This window comes from Bactrocera dorsalis, chromosome 4 (genome assembly GCF_023373825.1).
Source record: "Bactrocera dorsalis isolate Fly_Bdor chromosome 4, ASM2337382v1, whole genome shotgun sequence".
Taxonomy (NCBI): domain Eukaryota; kingdom Metazoa; phylum Arthropoda; class Insecta; order Diptera; family Tephritidae; genus Bactrocera; species Bactrocera dorsalis.
Window position 1 is genome coordinate 56,226,432 of NC_064306.1, and position 22,781 is coordinate 56,249,212.

Sequence of the window (22,781 nt, forward strand, 5' to 3'; positions counted from 1 at the left end):
ACCGGAAGTCGTGAATTGATTGAGCAATATGTAAAAGAAGCGTTTCTGGCCTCTCCCAAGTGAATAACATGACAGCTTGACATGACTGATGCACTATCTTTCAAGAAATAATATTGAAAAAAACGTTATTCCTGCCAATATCATAAAACAAGCATTTTTTAAAAAAATAAAAAAAAACGAAAAAAACACATTTTATGTAAAAAATCGTTATTTTATTTAAAGACTTCATTTTGTTTATTATAAAGTTTGTTTGTAGTCTTAAATAGAATTACTAAATTATCATTACAACTAAAATAAGAGTAAAATGTATTTTTAAAAACTACATGTGTGTGTAGAAAAGTAGCATACGAGTGTAATGACTAGAAATTATACGCATGTGTGTGTGTGTGTGTAGTTGCAAGCGAAAGACAGCCATGAGAAGAGTCATAAAAAGGACGGATTTCGATAAAGTTCAAAGTAATTGAGCTGTTTACGCAGAAGCGAGCACGCGCTGCGCGTTTAGAGATTTATATATTTATATAATATGTTTATATGTTTAGTTAAGTTTTTATTTATATACAAAGTTCTTGTGTTTATCAAAATAAAAAGCGATAATTATGAAGTAATTTATGAAAAGGATACATACATATATACTATTATACTATGACGGCACAACGAAACGTAAACACACTATTTCTGAAACATACCGAAAATGCTTTAAATACCCTCATTTCCGGTCGTACAAACGTTGCGCACGTTTCCTGTTTGTGTAAAGTTTCTTTCTTCTTTTCGCTGTACATACGTAGCGTGTTGGGTTGTGTGTCTGTGTTCGCACTTGCGCTTATGTGTGCTGCAACTTTAGTACCGTTATGTTTTCATAGTCGTTCACTACGGCGCTGAGCCCGTGCGCATCGGCGGGTGCGGCAACACCAATGCATCCATACGCTGCAGCCGCTTCTTCTTCGGCGACTCGACAACAATTTGTGATGGCGCCGCTGCAGTGACGGCGATGGTCAGCAGATTGGCCGAGGGCTGCAAGGCCGGCGTACGCGTACCGAATAGTTTCTCTCGGAAACTGGGACGATGACCCAAACGATTCAGCTTGGCAGCTTTCTCTTTTTCCTTACGTTTTGCCTCCTCCGCCTTTTTCTTGCGCAGCAATCTTGCCTTCTCGGCCAATTCGATTTTGTTGCGCTCCATCACTTCTTCCACGTGTTTGTCCTAAAATGAGATGATTTATATAAGTATTATTATTTTGTTATTAAAATTAGTAAATAAATTTTAATTTTATTATAAATTGTTTATAATATTTAAATTACTTAGAGGCTATTCTATAAAAATATTGGCGCCTATTTTATGAATTTCATTGAAAATTCATTCATTTTCGTTGAAAAATGAGATAAATCTTTCAGTAAACAAAGGGAAAGCATTTGCTCGGTCATAAATTTAGCGAATTTCGTTCATATTTTAGAATTTTGGGAAACATAAATTTGAAATTCATTGATTTTTAAATCTTTAACTTTATGATTTTGTAATTGATTTGAGAAATGTTTAACTTTAAACTGTAATTATATTTTTTATACATGTTTCAACATTTAATTTTCAGCATAAAATCAATACGGTGTTTGCTCATTTTACTAAATCTTTCTATTATTTCTTCTGGTTCCACAGTAATGTCTTAGTTTATGTTGAAAAGTGCTAAGCCGTTCAATCTTTTCTGGAGCATTTGTGTTCTCGTAGTAATTTTCTTTTTCCATTGTTTTTGAAAAAGCGCTATTTCAGCTTTGAGCTTCGTGCAGTTCTTTGTTCCCGGGCAAGATTTTCCCAAAATGTCTAACTAGGCATTCAATGATTACAGTTAAATCCTTTTCTTTCAAATTTGGGTTAAATTTTGGTAATAGCTGACTCAAATTGAAACTTTCAAAAACTTGATCGGAAACCCGAAATCTTACATGACTGTGTCAATGAGTGACTGTGTCAATGATTGGAATGTACGCAGAAACCCTGAACAGTCTTCATAGCTTTGAGAGGGGTGATTGTTTCGATGACTCTGACGACCATATGTTCTGGATTTTTTTCACATCAACATCTAATTTTCAGCCATCTGTGTAGCATTTGAAAAAAATTATTAAAGCGATGATCAGCATGCATTCTTCGTGCGTTCAGTGTTGCAACCAGTGTTGTTATGACGTTTGATGCTTTCGCAAGGTCGAGTGATTCGTTCTGCAGAATCACACTAAGTGGCTGAGACAGTGACAGAACATCACTGAGACAGAAAATTCCAATAATAAATTCGAAGTTACACAGTACTAGATTCGACGCTTTTACTGCAGTCGTTCTATTCTTCCATTCGCTCGGTTTTGGCAGTACTTGAACGATTTCTGGGAGGGTGACTGTGAATTTGAAATCGACATCATGTCTTTGTACTCACTTTGTCTCACAAAGCTGCAGAATTTTTTGAGGAACTCTCCCTCAGTTCTCAACCGTGGATCCGTCCCTGCAAAGGTTCAACACTCTGAATAATTCCAGGAGCTTTCTGGGCGCGATTATGGAACGTAGATCCATTCTAGAATCAGGTGTTCTGGAGTTTTCTGCTCCATTTTGGAAAAACGACAATTTGGACAAGAAACCATGCCCATGTTGGACAATGTCTCTTGAGCCCGCCGAGCCCAGTATAGAGTCTAAGAAAACGAAATTTGTCTCGGAGGAGTTTGATCTTATCTCCAAACCTATTTTTATAGTCTTGCAACCAGTTTTTACAGAATATTATAGTTTTGTTCACCTAACGGTTGTACGTATCGCCTAAAACTAATCGAGATAGATTAACTCTATATCTGTAAATGATCAGGATGACGAGAAAAGTTGAAATCCGGTAACTGTATGTCCATCCGTGCAAGCTGTAACTTGCGTAAAACTTGAGATATCTCGATGAAGCTTGGCTATTAACCGAAAACATATCAAGTGCCATAACTAGCAGCAAATTAACATATAGAGCTGTAATTTGGTACGGAGGATTGTAGTGGCCAGATACACCTTTGGGTAAAAATTTTGAAAAAAAAAATGGGCATGGCCTCGCCCTTATATGTTTAATGTACATATCTCCTAAACCACTAGAGCTACAACAATCAAATTTGCTGGTACAAATTTTATAAGAACTTCTTACTTCACAAATGGATGAACAGCGCGCCAAGTCGTTTCTTCTCTTCGCATATGGCGCCAATTGGATACTGTTTCCAAAAGGCCAGGTTTGTCCATATTCGACACCGGAGTGGAGGTCTCCTCATATCTTTAGCCCGCGGCGGGGATTTACTGGAATACTGGCTGAAAATGAAATATGTCGTGGCGCCGACTTTTTGGTGAAACACATAACTCGTGACCCGTACCGACTGATTCGACTAATTTTGGTACGTACAAGCATTCTTTCATGATGCGATATCGAACGACTTAAAGCCACGCCTACTTCTCTTAGGACACAATTCTAGAAGCTATTAATATAATGAGATAAACTTTGCACGAATAATGCGTGTTAGTGTATGCCGTCCAGGACAACAAAATTGTTAAAAATCCAACCAAAACGTTTCAGGACCCTAGGTACCGAATATGGGCCGACAATTTAGATTGATTTTGAATTAAAACTATGTATCTTTCAATGTGTAAGACAGTGGAAATTGAAATCGCACGACAGAAACCTTCCGATAATAGTGATTCTGAGTGAAAAACTACTAAAAATGGGCTGCATAAATCCGTGTGTTTATCAAGACAAGTATCTTGTTTTAAAAAAGGAAACTGGTGAAATCGACCGAGCCCCATTATAAATTTATCAGATTCAATACGGCTGAGCTTTGGTTATATGATTGGTGATTGATGTAGGTGACAGAATGAAACCAGTGAACTATTTTTTAGTATGTGCATATGATAGTTAATAAATCGGGTCGGTACTAAAACCAATTCCATATATGTATATGATCCTCGTTTTTTCTATAAATCTTATGCTGATTAGTCGGCCAAGTGTATGAGTATATAGAGTACATATGTTATAAAAAAAATTGGATTACGATTCCGATCTTCTGTTTAACATTTTAATAACATATTTCTCTTTGAATTTTGCAAGTTCCAAGAGTATAAAATGTTCAGTTGTACCAGAACTTAGCCATTCCTTACTTGTTCCTTTAATGTTTTGCAATTTTTATTCCTTTTTCAAGGGGGGTCATCCTACTCGGATTATTTGTTCGCTATTAAAAGTTATCGATCCTGGTCTAATAGTGAATTTTTATGCCTTATGTTTCAAATTTTATTTGGTAAAAACATTATTTAGGCATACTCATAAGAAGTCTCTACCCCTTTTTCAGTTCCTTTGAATCTAAAACTAAAAACTTACAGTTTTTTTCAAGGAGCTTTACAATAACGACATAACTAGAAATTACTACCTAAACTTAACTAAGCCTTACTCAATAAAATTATATTAGTACTTACTTACATACAATACTTGACGCTGCTTATCGCGTTTGGCGAGCAATACCACCCAACCGCCATAGGACACCATAATTATCACCGGCACCAGAATGCCCGCCAGGCCATTGGCTTTCTTTAGCCACATATTATAGAGTCCCACAAATATAACCAGAAAGGCAACGATGGCTGCTATGAGACGTCCATTTGCTTTTCGCTCTTCCTGAAATTAAAAAGAAGGGTTATTGAAGTAGTCTTTAATTTTTTAATGTAAAAAAAATTGCTTAGTTTTCATTAATGAAACAGAAATCTTTTTGAGGATAAAAATATTAGAAATGCATAATACTTTTCGCTAGTGACTTAAAAAGCAAAAGCTATAATTTAGTGGGCTTTCTTTAGCCACATATTAAGCCATATGGAAAGAAATATCAACGGCTGGCGCGAGAACCAACGCTTTGCTCTTTATAAGAGTGCCATTTTTGATAACAGTTTGGTTGAATGTTTTTGAATATTTTTGATTCGACGGTCTCTACTCATTAAATGATCTCTACAGTGACTTAAAGATAAAACTTTAATTTAGTGTTTTCAATATGATGAAAAAACAACAAAAGCATTCAGTTGAATTTAATCCAATAGAGTATACCTCGCTAAAGTGATATAACCGCTTCATATTCTGTCTGAATTTTTGTTTATACCAATCTATTTGACTTACACCAGTTGTCAGTTCGATTCGCACTCTTCCTTATTTAATATTATTTCAGATAAGTCCATTATACATGTGTATATTATTATCTATCCATTCTTCACAATGTACATTAAATTTGAGACCAGGAAGTGAAAGAAACCATAGGCGCAATGAAAACCCATTAAATTGCAATTAATTTTAGTTGTTGCCATTGCCACATGCGGTCATTGATTTTTTCATTGCTGTATGTGCATAAACAAATATAAAGTATAATTTTTAAATAGGCGAAAACCTACAAAAAGGTGACTAACCACCCACACCAATTGCACACGTATCTCAGCGAATGGGAAGAGTAGGAGTACAACATTTTTATAAGATCATGGCATGATATACAAATTATTTAGTTTGTTTAGTGTTTGAAAATGTGTGCTTGGTGATAGAAAGGTTATGAATAGGCTCTGGTTCTTCTTACTACTGCGCGTGGCTTCCGTGTACAAGGAATGATTCATTTAGGTATTATATGTATATCTATGCTCTATATACTCGCGGCTTCACTCGTTTAACATTCCATGCATAATTTATAGTTTTAATTTTAATGGATAAATAAAAAAATTGAAATTTATAAACAAAATTTCAAAAATTACTTAGGCTGGATGACTAAGAAATTAATAATTGGTCTCGTGAAGCTTGTGTGGTAACACATACATATGTATACCTTATATGTATACATATCATTTTTTATTTTTAACAACATTTTAAAATTTACAGAGGCATGAATGAAAAAACGAAATAAAATGGAACATGAGTGAAAAAAAAATTTGCAAAGTTTATGAGCGCAACCGAAGGACTGAAAATGTTGAACATATGTAATATGTATAATTGAAGTAGGAAGCGTAATCAAATAAGACAGTCAATTCGAATGTTTTTGATGATACGTTATTTTGCATTCAGGTGACGATATAAAGATTTGATGTTGCATGTGCATACACGTACTATAAACAAGTACATACAAACTTGTATGTAGTTATTTACGGTATGTGAAAAAATACTCAAAAAACGTTTTTGAAGCATTTAGTTAGAACAGATCTGTAATTTTATTGTATTTCAATAGTTAACAATCACAAATTTGTAACAAGAGTATTTTTCGATGAATTTATGAGTGATATGACTGGTATATAGCGATTATGTTATATGATGTCGTCAGGACTTAAACAAAGCGGGATTGTCCGCATATGTTATCTACGTTTCTTATGCTCTACATAGTCTAACGGTGTAGTATCAAATGATCTTTAGTCATGGGACGTGGGAACGTGTCACAATATTTGCTCCAATGTTTTCAAAGCAATCGCAATAAAAGTGTAGGGTGCGTTAGAACCAAATGTCACCGAGATCACGACTTCAATTTCAGGCATCGCATCAAATAAGGTTGCCTTGAAGGGATGTCTCATTTTCCTAATTTTGTAAAATAAAAAATTCACCGGAAACCGTATAAGAGGAATTTTGATTATCATTCAAAAGCGCGGTTCTTTGGCACTTATTTTTTGAGATGGCCAATTGGTGGCCGCAGCTACGTCTCAGGTCCTTCTCCACTTGTTGAGTCCAATTCCCGAAGTGGTCTCCTTCGAGCATTTCGACGGAACACGACTTTACGATGCGTGATGTTTTGCTCCAAAAACTGACAAAAGTACATCTGCTTGGATGTCCTTTTTGCCATGAAAAATTTTTGTTTATATCTATAGTCCAACAAAACCTTTAGATTAGCAACACGATCTTAGATCCAAGTTACAATAAATTATCTGCTCACTGATATGTTGTGGAAAATATCACTATTTTTTGAGTAATGTGTAGGAAGTGGTGTCGTCTGTTGAAAGCAAATGTCACCTGAATATGTATATTAATTTAAGTATATGGCGCGATAAAGTCGCCACTGACGAACGTTCTTAACACCCGACATATTTGGACAGAGTCGAAACCCTATGGAAAGTACATACACATAACGTTGTTTGTAAATATTATCAGTTCGAGCTGAGTCTCTTCAGATTGTCCGTCTGATGTCCAATGCGTTATGCATCTGTATCTATCCCATTGAGCCAGAAAATGAGTCCTCATCGGAACATATGCTCGAAACAATGGATCTTCTTGGCAACTTTTCATGAGGTCACATTCATACTCTCTTAACATTCCATGTCGTATGCCGATCACACGTCAGTCCGAATAGCTACATAGAAAACGGTGCCGATCGACTCTCCACGGTCTCGTCTACACTCTCAGAAGGTTTTTACATATTTAATTCCCTGCGTGCTGGACGTGTTATATTTGGTCGAGTATTATCTATAACACAACAATGTAATCTGGGGGCAGATCGAAATGATGCTTTGCCAAAATGTTACAACTAAGCGTAGACAAAAAAAACATAAAGTTAAGGAAAATTATAGCCATAAAAAAAAAAAGGACACCTCCAATCGTTTCTTCTCTTCGACATACGTGGCGCAATTTTATGCGAATGACCCAGGTCCCTCCACTTGGAAGTTCCACGAGTAAATCCAAAATGTTCCACAGTGTAATGAATACTGGGCTTCTCAAGATGGCTGATGGTGTCGTGAATAGTTTTTCAGTAGGCTGAGTGTATGTTGACCAACATAAGTTGTAAACGTTGACCTAGCCAGCGTTAGTCTCCATAATGAAAGCCAAAGAATACTGAACAAAATATCATGTCGTCGTTATTCTCGTACAGTCTCGATCTGTCAAAAGAAAGGATATTGACAAATTGCGCATCTGCTGGATTAATATTCCGCAGACTTTTCTTATACAACAAAAACCGCTCGACTAATTATACAAGTTGTCATCGTTTGGAATTTGGCCTTGTGGAAAATATAGCAGTTTACAGTCATTTTGTTACTGTAAAGGTATCTTTTACTAATTTTGGGTTACTAAAGCCGAAAATGATAGTACAAATTTTCTAACACTTAAGATTTTTTGTGTTGTAGTCAAAGGGTGTAGAGGTCAAACGACAACTCATTTACTAAAATCTCAAAAATAACTGTACGTGATGGAAAATTTTGGAACTAAAATTTGTTTTCAGGATACTTCAAATACCCCTGAGACCGCTTAGCACACCAGTCGCTTTTTTCTTCAACTTTGTTGAGTAGTGTTGTTAAATTGGATGGGTAGCACAAATTCAATGCCACGAGTATAACGAGTCTACCCATATATAAAAGTCAATACGAAAATTTCCGTCGAATTTTCCGAGCGGTGTGTGCGAATTTTGTATTTTATTGCGAAATTTTCCTACCAAATTATTCAATGTGATAGTTCAAGGAATCGCGAAGCATATAATATGTAGGTACTATATGCATGTTCATATTTATATATACATACATATGTATGTATGTGTGTATGCAAAAAGTAATTAAAAATCGATTTACTCATGAAAACCGCGAGGAAACGTAAATAATATCGAGCACTTTTTTGATTGATGAAGAAGGTCATATTTAAATCGTCTCCAGCAACAATGTCAAAAACACATCAACAAAATTGCATCATTGTATGTATAAACCGAATTGTAAATATGATACATACATACATATCTACACATATATGTATGTACCACACATATGCGAAATGATACTTAAATCTTTCCGCGGTGTTTTTACGCAGAATTTTGGAAATCGCACTAATTTAATTATCTGCACACGGGGCAAAGTACGTACGTTCTATATAACGGTGAAATGCTGAAAGCCTCGAAAGCTGTTTCGCTTCAATGCAGTAAGGGTATATACATACATATGTATGTATATAAAGTTGTACATCTGTCGATTTCCATGGTTCACCGCTTCGCTTTCATTATCATAAAACAATGATTTATTCACAAAATCGAATTCCTAATAATATACCGTTGTTGATGCGCTCATTCGAGATTTATGTCTTAAGAAAACAAAAGTTTATTCGTTTAGTCCAATTGCCGACAACAGATGTGTATGTGTGTGTATGTTGTTGCTGGAAAAAACATCACCGCAAACAAATCAATTGTGTTTTCAATATCTGACAGCCTACATATCTCAATCTCAGCAATTTTGACTGGTCCATCATTTTGAAATCCTCCAGGCATGTGAGTGCTATTTATTTACTGTATGAAATGATTGATACTGTATGTGAGCAGAGTGTAGCAGGCATAGGTATGTAACGGGTGATCCAAGTAGAGGAACCTTTTTCAATATTTGCAAAACCAGCATTATTATATCATTATTGGGTAATACAGAGTCATTCGGCTTGGCCAAAGCGCAGAGAGTGAGTTCGTACAAAATACAGCTTGTGAAGTAGAAGATCCAACGCCAGCGACCTTTGAATGGCGATTAAAGATGTCAAAGGTAACCGATCCCACGTTTTCGCGCCATGATAAAACTATTTGATGCTGAAATCGAAGCCGTGATCTCGGCGACATTTGGTCGTCCCATCACAGCCAACATATCAATCAAATGAATTTATTGAGAAAACAGTTCGGTGAGCAAATAATTTCACGTTTTCGGCCGGTCGATAGGCCACCAAGATCGTGTTTTTCCTGTGGGGATATAATAAGTCTAAAGTCTATACGGATAATCCCGCTTCGAATCAGGCCATGGAGGAAAACATAACGCATGTCGGAATGCTGAAATGAGACATCGAAGACCAACATTTTAAAGAGACAATCATCAAAAAATAAATGTAAAAAAATGTTCTTTCTAATGATAATAAATTCCCCCATTCCCCATTAAATTTGAAGTTTCTGTGTTTTTTCTTAAAAAAATGTAGGGAACCGGGAAATGGATCACCCTTTACTATACACTTCTATAAATATATATGTACATAAATAGGTATTAGGTATAATATGTAATTGTTTTTATACATATGTATATAGTATTCAGTATATCTAGTACTTCATGTACCGGATGAGCTGAGGTAGTGCTTGGCATATTAATTTTAGCGCAGTGTTTTAATAATTGAGAAAGAACAATATTTTGAATTACATGTGCTTGCATAGATATATATGTATGTATATGTATATATGTGTAATACATTTATACTCGTGCATCCGCGCATTTTTATACCGGATGAGCGCTGATTTTCATAATTAGCACCTTTGATCTATAAATTGTGGAATCTGCGTGGCTGATATCGAAAATAGCTATGTATATTAGACGTAGTTACAATGTTCCTGTAGTGAGTGATCAATACAATAAACAACATTTAAAAATAGCTCAGTTGCACTCTTAAGCGCAATAAGATGGTAGACGTCTAATACCCTTTGTTTTTTTTTTAAGAAACAAGCTATACATAAGATTATATAATATAAATAAATGAGGATAACACCGCGAACTTAGATCTATTGTGCCCTTTCCTTAGTCACAACGACTCACTTAGACTTAGCAAATTGATAAATTCCAATATGCTGTTATGTGCTAGTGAGGCGATGTAATTCCTATTTGGAAACATGGTTCCAAGGGCCTTTATCCTGCGCCTGCAGACTGCTGTGCAGTCAATCAGCAGTTTCAGAGTAGAACCGGCAATTCGCACAAGAAGATAGGCCTAAGTTATATACGTGTTTCTGGAGCCTACAAAGGCCAGTGTAGAAGGCGCTCTGAGTAGCCTGAGCTTATACTTTTGGCGGTTGAGAGCGTCGTATATTAGTAAACCTTGAGTTGTAACCTGATTGCAACTCGAGCGCATGTGCATGCCTATACGATTTCTGTAGCCATATTGCCATTACCTCTCCTACTGCTTAGAATCCTAGCATGAACTTTTTATTGCCATTGGGAAATCAGGTATCGGTTATTCTACCATGTTAGTAATGTTACGAAGCTGGCAAAATGTTCTGCTGCCATTTGGAGTGGTGTGTATTTGGCAACCTGATCGATTTAGCATCCAAGAGCCGGTTCTGAATCGTTTCATTCAAGCGCTAGGATGCTGAAGGTAACCTTTGACTTGAAGGTTACAAAGCGGTCTGACAATAGAGACTTGCGCCACTCATATATCAACCGGATGATTGCCGTCTCAGAAGTTCTGCGCATGTCCTTGGCTAAGGCCTAGTAAGTCCTTTGTACAATATCGCAGAGAGTTTCCTCAAAATTCGCATTTCACTATGTAAACATGTCCCTGTCACATACAGACGACTTGGGACGAATTCCATGTTATTGTGTTCACTGTCAAGAATCTGAATCAGACTACGAAATGATCACTAAGATGAAAAAGTCATGTGCAAAAACTAGCTATCAGAAATACAATAAAATCAAATCTAATGTAGAAGATAAAAAGATTTAATAAAAGATCACAGAGCAGAATTGGTTATCAGATTGAGTTGTCTGCAATGAAGTTTCATAACGAGTATTGACAGAAGGGAAACAATGGACAGAGTCACTGGGATTGTACAATCACGATGTCAAGCATTTGGTGCGATAGTATGATCACTGGAAGAGATGTTACTAATGGGCCGCTTATTGAAATTTTCATTACCAAAAGCAGTGTTCGGAATTGCGAATGTGAAAACTCTAATAACAAACACTGAAGACCAAAACTTCTGCGTCGCTAGTAGCTACCAAATTGCCGCATTGGGTGAAGAGCAACCTTAAGCTTCGTAAGAAAAAAAGTGACAGTAAAAACTTGCTGTACTTGGTATTGGTATAATTTTTGAGTATGGATCATTGGACCGTATTTTTCAAAGATGCTCTCTGGACGCAACGTCGGTTGAAATGTCTTCGAGTTTGCCAAAATGAAGAACTGAAACTTGGTTGGACATGTGGGTTTCAACAAGATGGCGCTACATGCCACACAGCTCGGTACCGATTCTATGGCTCATTTTGAGGGAACAACTTCGGACAACAATCTCATCCCACTGATGTTGGCCACAAGATCATTGCGATTTAACGCCTTTAGACTGAAGGTTTTTGTGGGTACGTCAAGTCTAAAGTCTACAGAAATAAGCAGCAACTATTCCAGTAGAGCAAACATTTCCGAAGAAACGGGCTATTCGAAATGCTCATGAAAAAAAGTTGCCCAAGATTGGACTTGAATGGATAACCAGCCGCGAGTCAACATTTAAATCCAGTTCATCTTCAAAAAGTCTAACTATTTTCTAGAGCAATCTAACGTTCAAATTTGACAGGGAACAACATGGAGATTTTCAGCAAGTTATGCGTTTTTTTTCAAAAAAAGTTATCAAGCTCTTCGGAAAAGCATCATATACATCTCTATTATAAGTATATATGCCAAGGTTTGTTAAGCTCTCTCGACATTGAAATGTCCTCGAGATCATCAACAATTCCGCATATATTCCACATCTTTCTTCGGTACCATTATTAGCTCAGCTTGATACCAGCTATATATAATATTTGTCTAATCTGTTATTAGGCACACGTTTCGGTCTCAGAACGAAACATCCCAAAGCAAACTGTACCATATCTTACTTAATGTTGGTAGGACGAAATTTTGGTAAACGTATGAGCTGAGTTTCAACGGTTATCTAATCTTTATACAGAAAGATAAGCTAATATTTAATCATATGTGAGTCTTTATATAGAAAGCAATTAAACTTTAAAGAAGTTCATCTATCAACATTAACACTTATTCGTCGAAGGAGCATCATCTCTCAAATATATATACATACATCACTCACTTCATGTAACACTTCGAAATTTTATTAATAAAGTAAACGAAATTTATTGAAAAACTCACTCGATTTTTGTTTTCGAGTAACTCCTTCAAATTCTCTTCAATGATCTCCTCATCGGTCATCGATTCCAGACTTTTCTTCGCATGCGTGCTGCTGGCGCTTGAAACATCTGTGATTGAGATCGCCTCACTCTTCAGTGTCGCCTTGGAGTCTGACTTATGCAGCGGTTTTCCTAAACTGTTACTTTTTAGTGTACTGTTCGATGCGTGGCGCGGCAAAGTGCCCGAAAGTGATTTCAAATCATTTTTGGATTCACCGCTGCGTAATGTCGATTTCGAATCGGTTTTAATTAAAACACGGTGATCGCTTCGCAGTGAGGTCTTCGATTCGGCCTTCGAAAGCGTTGAATGTGTGTGTGCTGTCGTTTTTGTGTCTGATTTTCTTCTTGGTTTTGTGTCGTTTTTAATTTGTATGATGAAATCATTATTTGTGTCGTTTACGGTTAGGATTTTTGAAATATGTTTGGGATCACTTTTGGCGAGATTTTCATTGTAATGTTTGACACCATTTTTTGGCAGAGTTTTGGGTAGAGTTCGGCTATGCGAGTGATGTGTTGGCACTATAACTGTGTGTATGTTATTCTTGAAACGCACATGTTCGTTTTTGAAATTGTCACGTTTTTCCAAAAGTATATCGTGTTTTGCAGTATTATTTTGTGGTTTTGCGGAATAACTGTTATTTTTCTCATTTTTCACTTCGAGTTTTATATACTCAGACATTTTTTTGTTTTGTAAAAAAAAATTAATAATTTTTTTAGGAATCTCTTTTTTCTTTTGTAAAAAAAAATAAAACAAATTTTCTTGGAATTTCTTAAAAAAAAATTAAATTAAAAACTGAAAAAATTTTGTGTTTAAAATTTTAGAATAAAATCACAATCCACTTGCTATAAAATATGTATTGTACGCGTCGCTTACTGAATTGCTACTGAAATCATACAAGATGTTCCAGCGAAAAGTGCCGATCTCGCGCTAATTTGCACACTTTTCGGCAATCGTCGGCAATTTTTTTTTTTCTATTTGCGCTCTCCTTTAACACTTTGCGAATTTCTTGCACACAAGTGCTCACGATTGCCATACGCTTTGGAAAAAATAAAAAAAACTGTAAACAAAATTTCTGAAAAAAGTTGGAAAAAATTAAGAAAACATTGCAAGCGCTCCCAAGCATATCACACTCGCACATATTCAACGAAGTCCATGAAATTCGCTTGTTTGTTTATCGTATAAATAAATTAACCATAGAGGGATCGGCTGCGATCGTCGCCGCACAGCATACTTATACACGTACTTTCATGCACTTATAGCATGCTGCGCAAGCATTGTGTTTGCTTGGCTTGTTGTTGTTACTAATTGGCATTCATCGGCCATTTGTGAAGCTGCGGGTGTCGTTTATGCTATTAAGTGCTCGTTGTTACTATTACTGCCACATCCATGTGCATGTAGTAAAGTATGTGTGTGTTTATTTACAAATAAACATGAAAGTATGCTTGGCTGCGTGTGCACAAGTGCGTATACGCAACCAGAACAGTTGTAATAGAAGAACTTCAAATGAGCGGCACGTTTTTATTTTTCATATCATTACTATTTATTATTAGGCTGCTAAATGAATGAAATATTGCCCACAGCTGATCATATATACAGGTGTCGAAGTGAAAATATGCATACAGTGGCGGCGAGATAAAAGTTATTAAAGATGAATAGCAGTGTTGGGAAAAAAAATTTTAGAGAAATTTTTGTGGCTATGGGGCCACACATCGAAATCATATTTTTCGCCCGTTTTACTTTTTGTAAAATAGGTTAAATTTATTTTCGAAAATATTATTATACTATACATATGTTGTTTAAACATAAGTATAATAGTTTTTTAGAGGTATGATGCAGACATATTCAAAGATATAAGATGTTAAGCCGAATAACTGTATTTCCTGTATACGAACAGATTCCTCAGTTTTTGAGACATGGATATGAAATTTTGCACATTTTTTCTCTCTAAGAAGCTACTAAATTTTCGAAACCGTGGACAACGGACCATCTGTTCATACAAGTATTGATAACTCAAGTAAAAGTGAGAAAAGCGTGTATGCAAAATTTTAGAGCGATTTCTCATAAACTGAGGGACTAGTTCGCGTATATACAGACGAACTTGGGTTGTCCCCGACATTTCCTGTTGGGTGTTATAAACTTTGTGGTATAATAAAAGTCCATCTATTTCTGATCATAATGTAAGCTAATGCTAAAATTCTCCTCGTATCTAAAACGGCTTTTACAAATCAATAATCTTATATATTATACATATAATAATAATCTTATATATATAATATATACGAAAAAAACTCTTACTGACTTCTATGGATCTAGATTGCCTAGAAACGACAACGGTAGCAGGTAGTTCCAACACTATTTTAGCACCTAAACGTTAAACTCGTCACTTATTTTTCAAAAGATAATTTCTTTCAACAATTCCTTGTTAAAATCATCAATATATACATGTATACACATACATACATGCATAGAAAAATCTAAATGTTTGCAGTAATTTAATGTATTTTAATTGTTGCCTTACTTAATGTTTACAAATGAATATTTGCTTTAAATGTTGAAAGGTGTTTTGGTGGAAGATTCCGTTATATTGGCACACCAAAGTCTGCAACACGCCTTTGTTTTCATATTGTGTGTAATTTACGACGTAAACAAGAAAGGGCCATAAAATAGGCAAACATGAAATACGGTTTTTGCAAAATTTCCTCTTATTGCCGTTATTCGCACGGAAATCTCAACCAAATTTAAATGCATAAGTTATATCCATGTATGTAGGTGCATATGTACTTAATATGTGTGTGTATTTATATAAATGTATATATTTTTGTATATACAGATGTATTTGTGTAGATTTGTTACTGTGTATTAAACTTACTTTTGTTTATAGCAATATAAAATGCGTGTGAATATGTACTGATGTGGCCAAAAAATAGTAAGACTTTTTAGATTGAAATTCGCTCAAAACCCATTCGTCAAAATATATTTTTTCTAGGTTGGTATGACTGTCAGCGACTTCTGTGCCAAATGTAACATTTATAAGTAATATCTTCGACTATATTATGGTAAAAACAGATTTTAAGCTTTTGAAGATGTTTTACACATTTTTTGTCTGCATCTTATGATGATCCTAATGTACATATAAAGAGTCATAAGGAGAAATCTTTGAAAATTAAGATCTTTAACTTCTTGAACTTTTCTTGCTCGAGAAATATGATTTATTCCAAAATGAATAGTCTAAAGATCCTTTAGGATATATCAAATGATGTCAACTCTGACACTGCAATATCCATAGGCGTTACAACTTTTGCTGAAATTCTTCTTCTTCTTTATTGGCGTAGATAACGCCTACGCGGTTATAGTCGAGTTTACAACAACGCGACAGTCGTTCTTTCTGTTCGCTGCTTGGCTCCAATTGGAATTTCCAAGTGTAGCCAGGTCTTTCTCCACCTGGTCTTTCCAACGGAGTGGAGGCCTTCCTCTTCCTCTACTTCCTCCGGCGGGTTTACTGAAGTTAGAAGTCTTAATTTCATATTGTCTTTTGAATATTTTATATAAAATTAATAATATTTTTAGTTTTAAATCACAGAAGACTTTAAGCTGTAACAATTTTTAGGCGTAAGAGGATATTTAGCTTGTATTCTTCATAAAAATTGACTTAAACCTTTTTATAGAAATATTTTCAAATAGTAATAAAATACATTCAAATTAAAAAATTTAAAAAATTAAAAGCGAATCGCCATTTTCAAGTTATTTACCCGTTATATACACACTTTCAAATGGTAAATTTCAATTTTCCTTCTGGTCATGTACGTTCAGTGTTTTGCTGCGATTTCCGTTTTGAGTGGAATCTAAGATTGCGTTCCATTCAAATTTTATTCCACACTCTCATTGCTATAAGCAATTTACAGATGTCGCTGAGGACAGCAGTAAGTAATTCATATGCACTTATTGATAATAAAAGCCCAAAAGTATGCAATGACACACTGCTGATTAATGCTTATAAAAAAATTGAGAATACAATTCCTTCCAATACAAATAATATATCTTCTTCTTAATTGGCGTAGACACCGCTTACGCGATTATAGCCGAGTTAACAACCGCGCGCCAGTCGTTTCTTCTTTTCGCTACGTGGCGCCAATTGGATATTCCAAGCGAAGCCAGGTCCTTCTCCACTTGGAGGTCTTCCTCTTCCTCTGCTTCCCCCGGCGGGTACTGCGTCGAATACTTTCAGAGCTGGAGTGTTTTCATCCATCCGGACAACATGACCTAGCCAGCGTAGCCGCTGTCTTTTAATTCGCTGAACTATGTCAATGTCGTCATATATCTCGTACAGCTCATCGTTCCATCGAATGCGATATTCGCCGTGGCCAACGCGCAAAGGACCATAAATCTTTCGCAGAATTTTTCTCTCGAAAACTCGCAACGTCGACTCATCCGCTGTTGACATCGTCCAAGCCTCTGCACCATATAGCAGGACGGGAATTATGAGAGACTTATAGAGTTTGGTTTTTGTCTGTCGAGAGAGGACTTTGCTTCTCAATTGCCTACTCAGTCCGAAGTAGCACCTGTTGGCAAGAGTTATCCTGCGTTGGATTTCTAGGCTGACATTGTTGGTGGTGTTTACGCTGGTTCCAAGATAGACGAAATTATCTACAACTTCAAAGTTATGACTGTCAACAGTGACGTGGGAGCCAAGTCGCGAGTGCGACGACTGTTTGTTTGATGACAGGAGATATTTCGTCTTGCCCTCGTTCACTGCCAGACCCATTCGTTTTGCTTCCTTGTCCAGCCAGGAGAAAGCAGAACTAACGGCGCGGGTGTTGAGGCCGATGATATCAATATCATCGGCATACGCCAGCAGCTGTACACTCTTATAGAAGATTGTACCTGCTCGATTAAGTTCTGCAGCTCGAACTATTTTCTCCAGCAGCAGATTGAAAAAGTCGCACGATAGGGAGTCGCCTTGTCTGATACCCCGTTTGGTATCGATCGGATCGGAGAGGTTCTTCCCGATCCTGACGGAGCTTTTGGTGCCGCTCAACGTCAGTTTACACAAAATAATATATCCGTCACCTAAAATGCAAAATAACGTAAAATCACTTTTCATAAGTAAACATGCGTAGGAAAGGCGATATAATTGAAACCACTCATATTGAAACAAAATTTGAGTTTTGGTTATACATATAATGGCTATATATTGGTTATTATATCTTACTGCGATTTTCGATTTTTTTTGATTTTAGTATTTTTAGTATTTTTGTATTTTAGATGACAGATATGTATCTAAAAATTTTAAATTTGATTTTATAAGTTCAGTTATCTGAATATAAAATATTTAACATTTAAGAACCTATTATATACCTATAAATAAATATAGTAAATACTTTTAGCATATTTAAATCATTTAATCACATACATACATACATATGTATTCTCACCTTAATGGCCACTAAAGGTCAATCGATTACATATACAAGTATATATCGCTCATTTGCTGCTATGATATAACGAACAATTCTGCACCTTAATGGCCAAAATCAATATTTTACATATGTATGTATATACATGTACATATATACCATGTGTAAGCGAAATCTCGCGCTCTGACCGATTTGTATGGCTTTTTGGCAAACAGAGAAATGGAATAGGATAGTCTGCATCTGCATCAATTCCAACGATAGTCGGTTATACAGTACCGAATTTGCACGGATTTTGTGTGACAATCTAACTCTGTTTGGATTGAATTTATGTAGATGTTAGGTACAATAACAAAAACTCATTGCATACACTTTCAAAAAACATTACAATGAACAAAATATGCCCAAAAAAGTCCACCAAATAACAAAAATCATTTGATTGAACTAAAGATAGGTAAAATGACAAGCATCCCTAAATTCGATATATGAGGACTACATAAGGTATAAACCCATACCAATAATTTTGGATCACTAACTGTGCTAAGCTTGGTTTTAATATCTTCAAAAAAAAACTTCAGTTACATTAAGTTATTTTAAGGGAATGCATGGGCTTCATACGGTATAAAAACAGTTTTTTTCAACATTATTGTTCTCATGTAAAAAATTAAATTTTTTGTTAGATTTTTTTTATTGTTACAAACATACATACACTATTAACAAAGATATTCTGAAATTTTTGGGAAAAAATATTTTATTATCGGCCATTGCGGCGCCATTTTTAGTGACCCCTCGGAAAAAAGATGCGCCTGCATTGGCAGGATAACTGCTTACAAGATCATCTAAAGTGCAAAAATACGTCTTTTACTTAAAACCTTAACTTACAATTTAGACGAAGGAAAAAATGAAAATTGGATTTTTGGCAGACATTTTTACAAAAAAAAATGAAAATTTCAGTAAAAACTTCGCGGCATTTTTTTTTCAAATATTTTTAGTCGAGAAAAAACCTTCGTCCAAGTCTTTAAGAATTGCATCTCAAAGACCTGTGTAAAATTTCATGAAGATAGGTTTAAGGGGGTATTCTGGTCTAGACGCAAGAATTTTAGGCTTTTTTGAAACTAAGATAAAAAAAAATGAAAAACTTTTTTACTAAATGTTTTTTAATGACATTTTAATAATATAAAAATAAATTGGAAGAAAAAAAAACAAAATTCGGCGAAATACGGAACGGTGGAGTGGGGGCTTCAAAAAAAACTGTGCGTCCTGGTTGACGTGATTTCAACCCTTGTAGAGATCTAAAACATAAAAAACAAGAAGATTCTTCATTATTTTTCGACTTTCGACTTTTCGACTTTCGATTTTTTTAAAAATACTTCAAATCAAAATTTTTGGAAATCCAAGGCAGGCGCGATAGAGCATTGTATAAAGAAGATATATACTAAATTTCAAAGGTATCTGTTTAGTGGAACTTAAGATATCATGTCAACCACCTCTCAAAGTAGTTTCGAGAAAAACGCGTTTAAAGTTTAGGAGACAATTCTAGTGAACACGGACGCCACGTCACAAAATCGGCTGTATCTGCGAAAATAAGTCGAATTGTGAAAAACCTTTCCAAGGTCATATTTTTGAATTTCTAAACTTTCAAAATATGCAAAAATAATCAATTTTTTCAAAATCCTAGACCAGAAAGCCCCCTCAAAGACGAAACGATTTTAAAGACGGCACACATAGCCTAATTAGCCTGGAGCGCACTAGTCCTCAAAGCTGTATCTCCGAAACTATTACTCGAATCAACTTGAAAATCAGATTTTTTGAAACTCGTAAGCCCCTTAATGAATAAAAATTATGTACATCAAAATTTGTAACTTCAAAATTTATGTAAAAATTTCAAATAACCAAGTTTTTGGGCTGTTTATTTTTTATCTAGTACCAAAAACTTTTTCTTTCACGAAACTAGCACATTTTGCCTAATTTATATAAGAAAAACGATTAATTTTCTTATGGATACGCCATTTTCTACAACAAAAAAACTTAAATTGCGCGATAAGCTATAAGTTTTACTAATGATTTGAGCAAAATCTACTTTATTAATTGTTGTATATATATACATATACATATGTACTTAACATATGCATGGTTTGCACCTCGTTAAACTGTTATATTCGCTATGTTTATATCAATGCACAAATACATACATACATATGTATGTACAATACAAAGCAAATAAATACCTTTGTACTTACGCGTTTGTATACAAACATGCAAAATAAAGACATGAAGGCGAATCATGGATAATAACTGAATTTATAAATGTAACGCTATGTGTCTACACATAAGTTAGTTATTTGTGTGTGTAGATGCGCTAAAGACTCAATAAAAATTTATTACTCGAACCGAACAGAAGTAAATAACATTTACGAGATTTGCAAATGCTTGCAGTGTTACATATTTATTTGCAATATTTGCATGCAAAAGGTATATATATATGTATAATTGATTAAATGTCTACTATACATACATTTGTATGCACATATGTATGTGTATATACGCCACTGTATATAAATAAGTTCTAACTGAAAAGGTGTTAGTGATTATGACCGTCAAAATTAATAGCTAGTATATATCTACTAATATGTGTCTACCAAATTTCCAACAAAAAAATATTCCAAATAAAATTTCACAGGAAAATTGGAAATTATGAAGGGGCAATATAGTGCCCAATTTTCACTGGAAACCACAACTATATAACACAGCTTCCACGTATTTGGGGGTGAATTTCGTTATAAAAACTTTTACCAGCTAATACATACATATAACAAAATAATATATATACACATGCATATGCCAGCAAATGCATACAGCCGCAAATTTGCCTCCAACGGGGTCAATGGATGCTCGTAGCGTAGACACCATATTGTCGTGCTCATTGAATGCGATCCACAGCGCTTATTGGACAAGCAACGCAGCGGTGCGAAAGAGCAGCAAGAACAGTTGCGACGCTTAGCCAGGCAACAGCAAACACGCCCACACTAATGCGCGCTCACTCACGCTGATGGGGGCGGCTATTGGATGTGAGAGCAACAAAAGCAGGTATAGAAGAACGGCGCATAAGTGCTACATACATAGATGACGCCGCAACGTATGTAAATATGTTGTATGTATATAGTAATATATTAATGATATTGCTACAATGTGCGCCAACAAATATAACTCTATAACACATACATGTATATCTTATATATTTATATGTTTGTATACATACATATATATTTATATGCAATCAGGTAACTATAAACGTAAGATAGCATATATAAACATTTGTATATGTATATGTATGTATGTATATAACTACGTCTTGAAAGTTACTGAACCAACTGGGACTGGGATTAATGATGAGTCAATTAACTCTACATTCTTGGAAGCCATAGTTACAGTCTTCCGCGCGCTTCCTCCTCATTTGCCCGCAGCGTTCGTAGCTCAGCTGCTTTAACTGTTTATTTGCTGCTTTTATTTTGCTTTTTAATTAAATTGATAAAAAACAAAAAAAAAAAACAAAAAAGAAAAATAGACGTTGCACTAATAGAAATTGTCAGCGTCATATAGAAACGCCTGAGCAGGTGTCTGACAGCCTTACGCGGCGGCGGTGGCTCCCACTGTTGACCTGAAGAAGATCTGTCAGTTGACAAATAGCTACGAAATTTTAATATTTCAAATGAAACTTGACAACTCCACCTTTTTGACAGTGCATTCGGCGGTCGGTACAACCTTGGAGGCCACAAACATATGTATATATAATATAAATATATAAGAAAAATTCATGCTTGAAACTTTGCGATTATAAAGCGTGACCAAAAAGCACACATACATACAAGCATATTTGCATAGACACACAAGCACATACATATGTATATATTTATGTATGTTTGTATGTGTGTCCACATAACCATTTGATTTGCTAATTCGACCAGTTTTTTTTTGTAGTAATTTTAATTACAATGTTTACGTCTGCCTGCTAAGTTGGAAGAAGCAGCGGTCAGCATTGGGTTTGAGTGACGCGTTGACGTTTGAAGGTGAGCTGTAATATGTGTCCACATAATACATGCACTGCTACACTGCCATACATGCATATGCAGATATGTGGACTTCGTGCGCGTATTTGTATGTACATACATATATGTGTCTGTGTGTTTATATAGGCATATTTGTACATTTATCATTCATTACAAAGAAGTTTGTTTTCAATTTCATGTGGTTTTCACAATGGACGCCTCAGTGAATTAAAACAATTAACGAGTCAGGTTTAAAGCTAAAATTTTCACAAAACTTGTCAGTTATGACTATATGATAAAACTAAAATCTAATTAACTATTTATATTTTAAATTGTTTATTAAATTTTTGTGCTAAGCTGCAACACCAAAAAAAGTTAAGTAGAATTTTTTTTCTAAAGGCGGTTGTACTCGACTTGCCGTGATAAGCCTAAAATTTTTTGGAAAAAAAATTCACATAAAATTATGAA

The 22,781-nt window shown here is 35.2% G+C and overlaps 1 protein-coding gene across 2 annotated transcripts; it reads right to left on the reverse strand.

Moving 5' to 3' along the window:
- Positions 1–226: 226 nt before the first annotated feature.
- LOC105224349 (uncharacterized) lies at positions 227–13,661 on the reverse strand. Of its 2 annotated transcripts, none has more exons than XM_011202401.4 (3): positions 12,818–13,650; positions 4,457–4,651; positions 227–1,200 (listed from the first exon to the last, which is right to left on the reverse strand). In XM_011202401.4, exons 1-3 carry the CDS (start codon positions 13,532–13,534, stop codon positions 868–870), a joined length of 1,245 nt encoding a protein of 414 aa, XP_011200703.2. In that variant the 5' UTR covers positions 13,535–13,650; the 3' UTR covers positions 227–867. The 2 variants fall into 2 exon arrangements, with proteins under 2 accessions (XP_011200703.2, XP_019845131.2); XM_019989572.3 differs by having other exon boundaries at positions 961–1,200; positions 4,453–4,651; positions 12,818–13,661.
- Between the last annotated feature and the right edge of the window lie 9,120 nt (positions 13,662–22,781).

Excerpts from the sequence above, each read along its gene's own strand:
- LOC105224349 (XM_011202401.4), bottom strand. The coding sequence starts at position 13,534 with ATGTCTGAGTATATAAAACTCGAAGTGAAAAATGAGAAAAATAACAGT. Across the intron at positions 4,652-12,817 it reads TACTCGAAAACAAAAATCGA|GAAGAGCGAAAAGCAAATGG; the intron begins GTGAGTTTTTCA and ends TTTTAATTTCAG. Across the intron at positions 1,201-4,456 it reads AGCAGCGTCAAGTATTGTAT|GACAAACACGTGGAAGAAGT; the intron begins GTAAGTAAGTAC and ends ATCTCATTTTAG.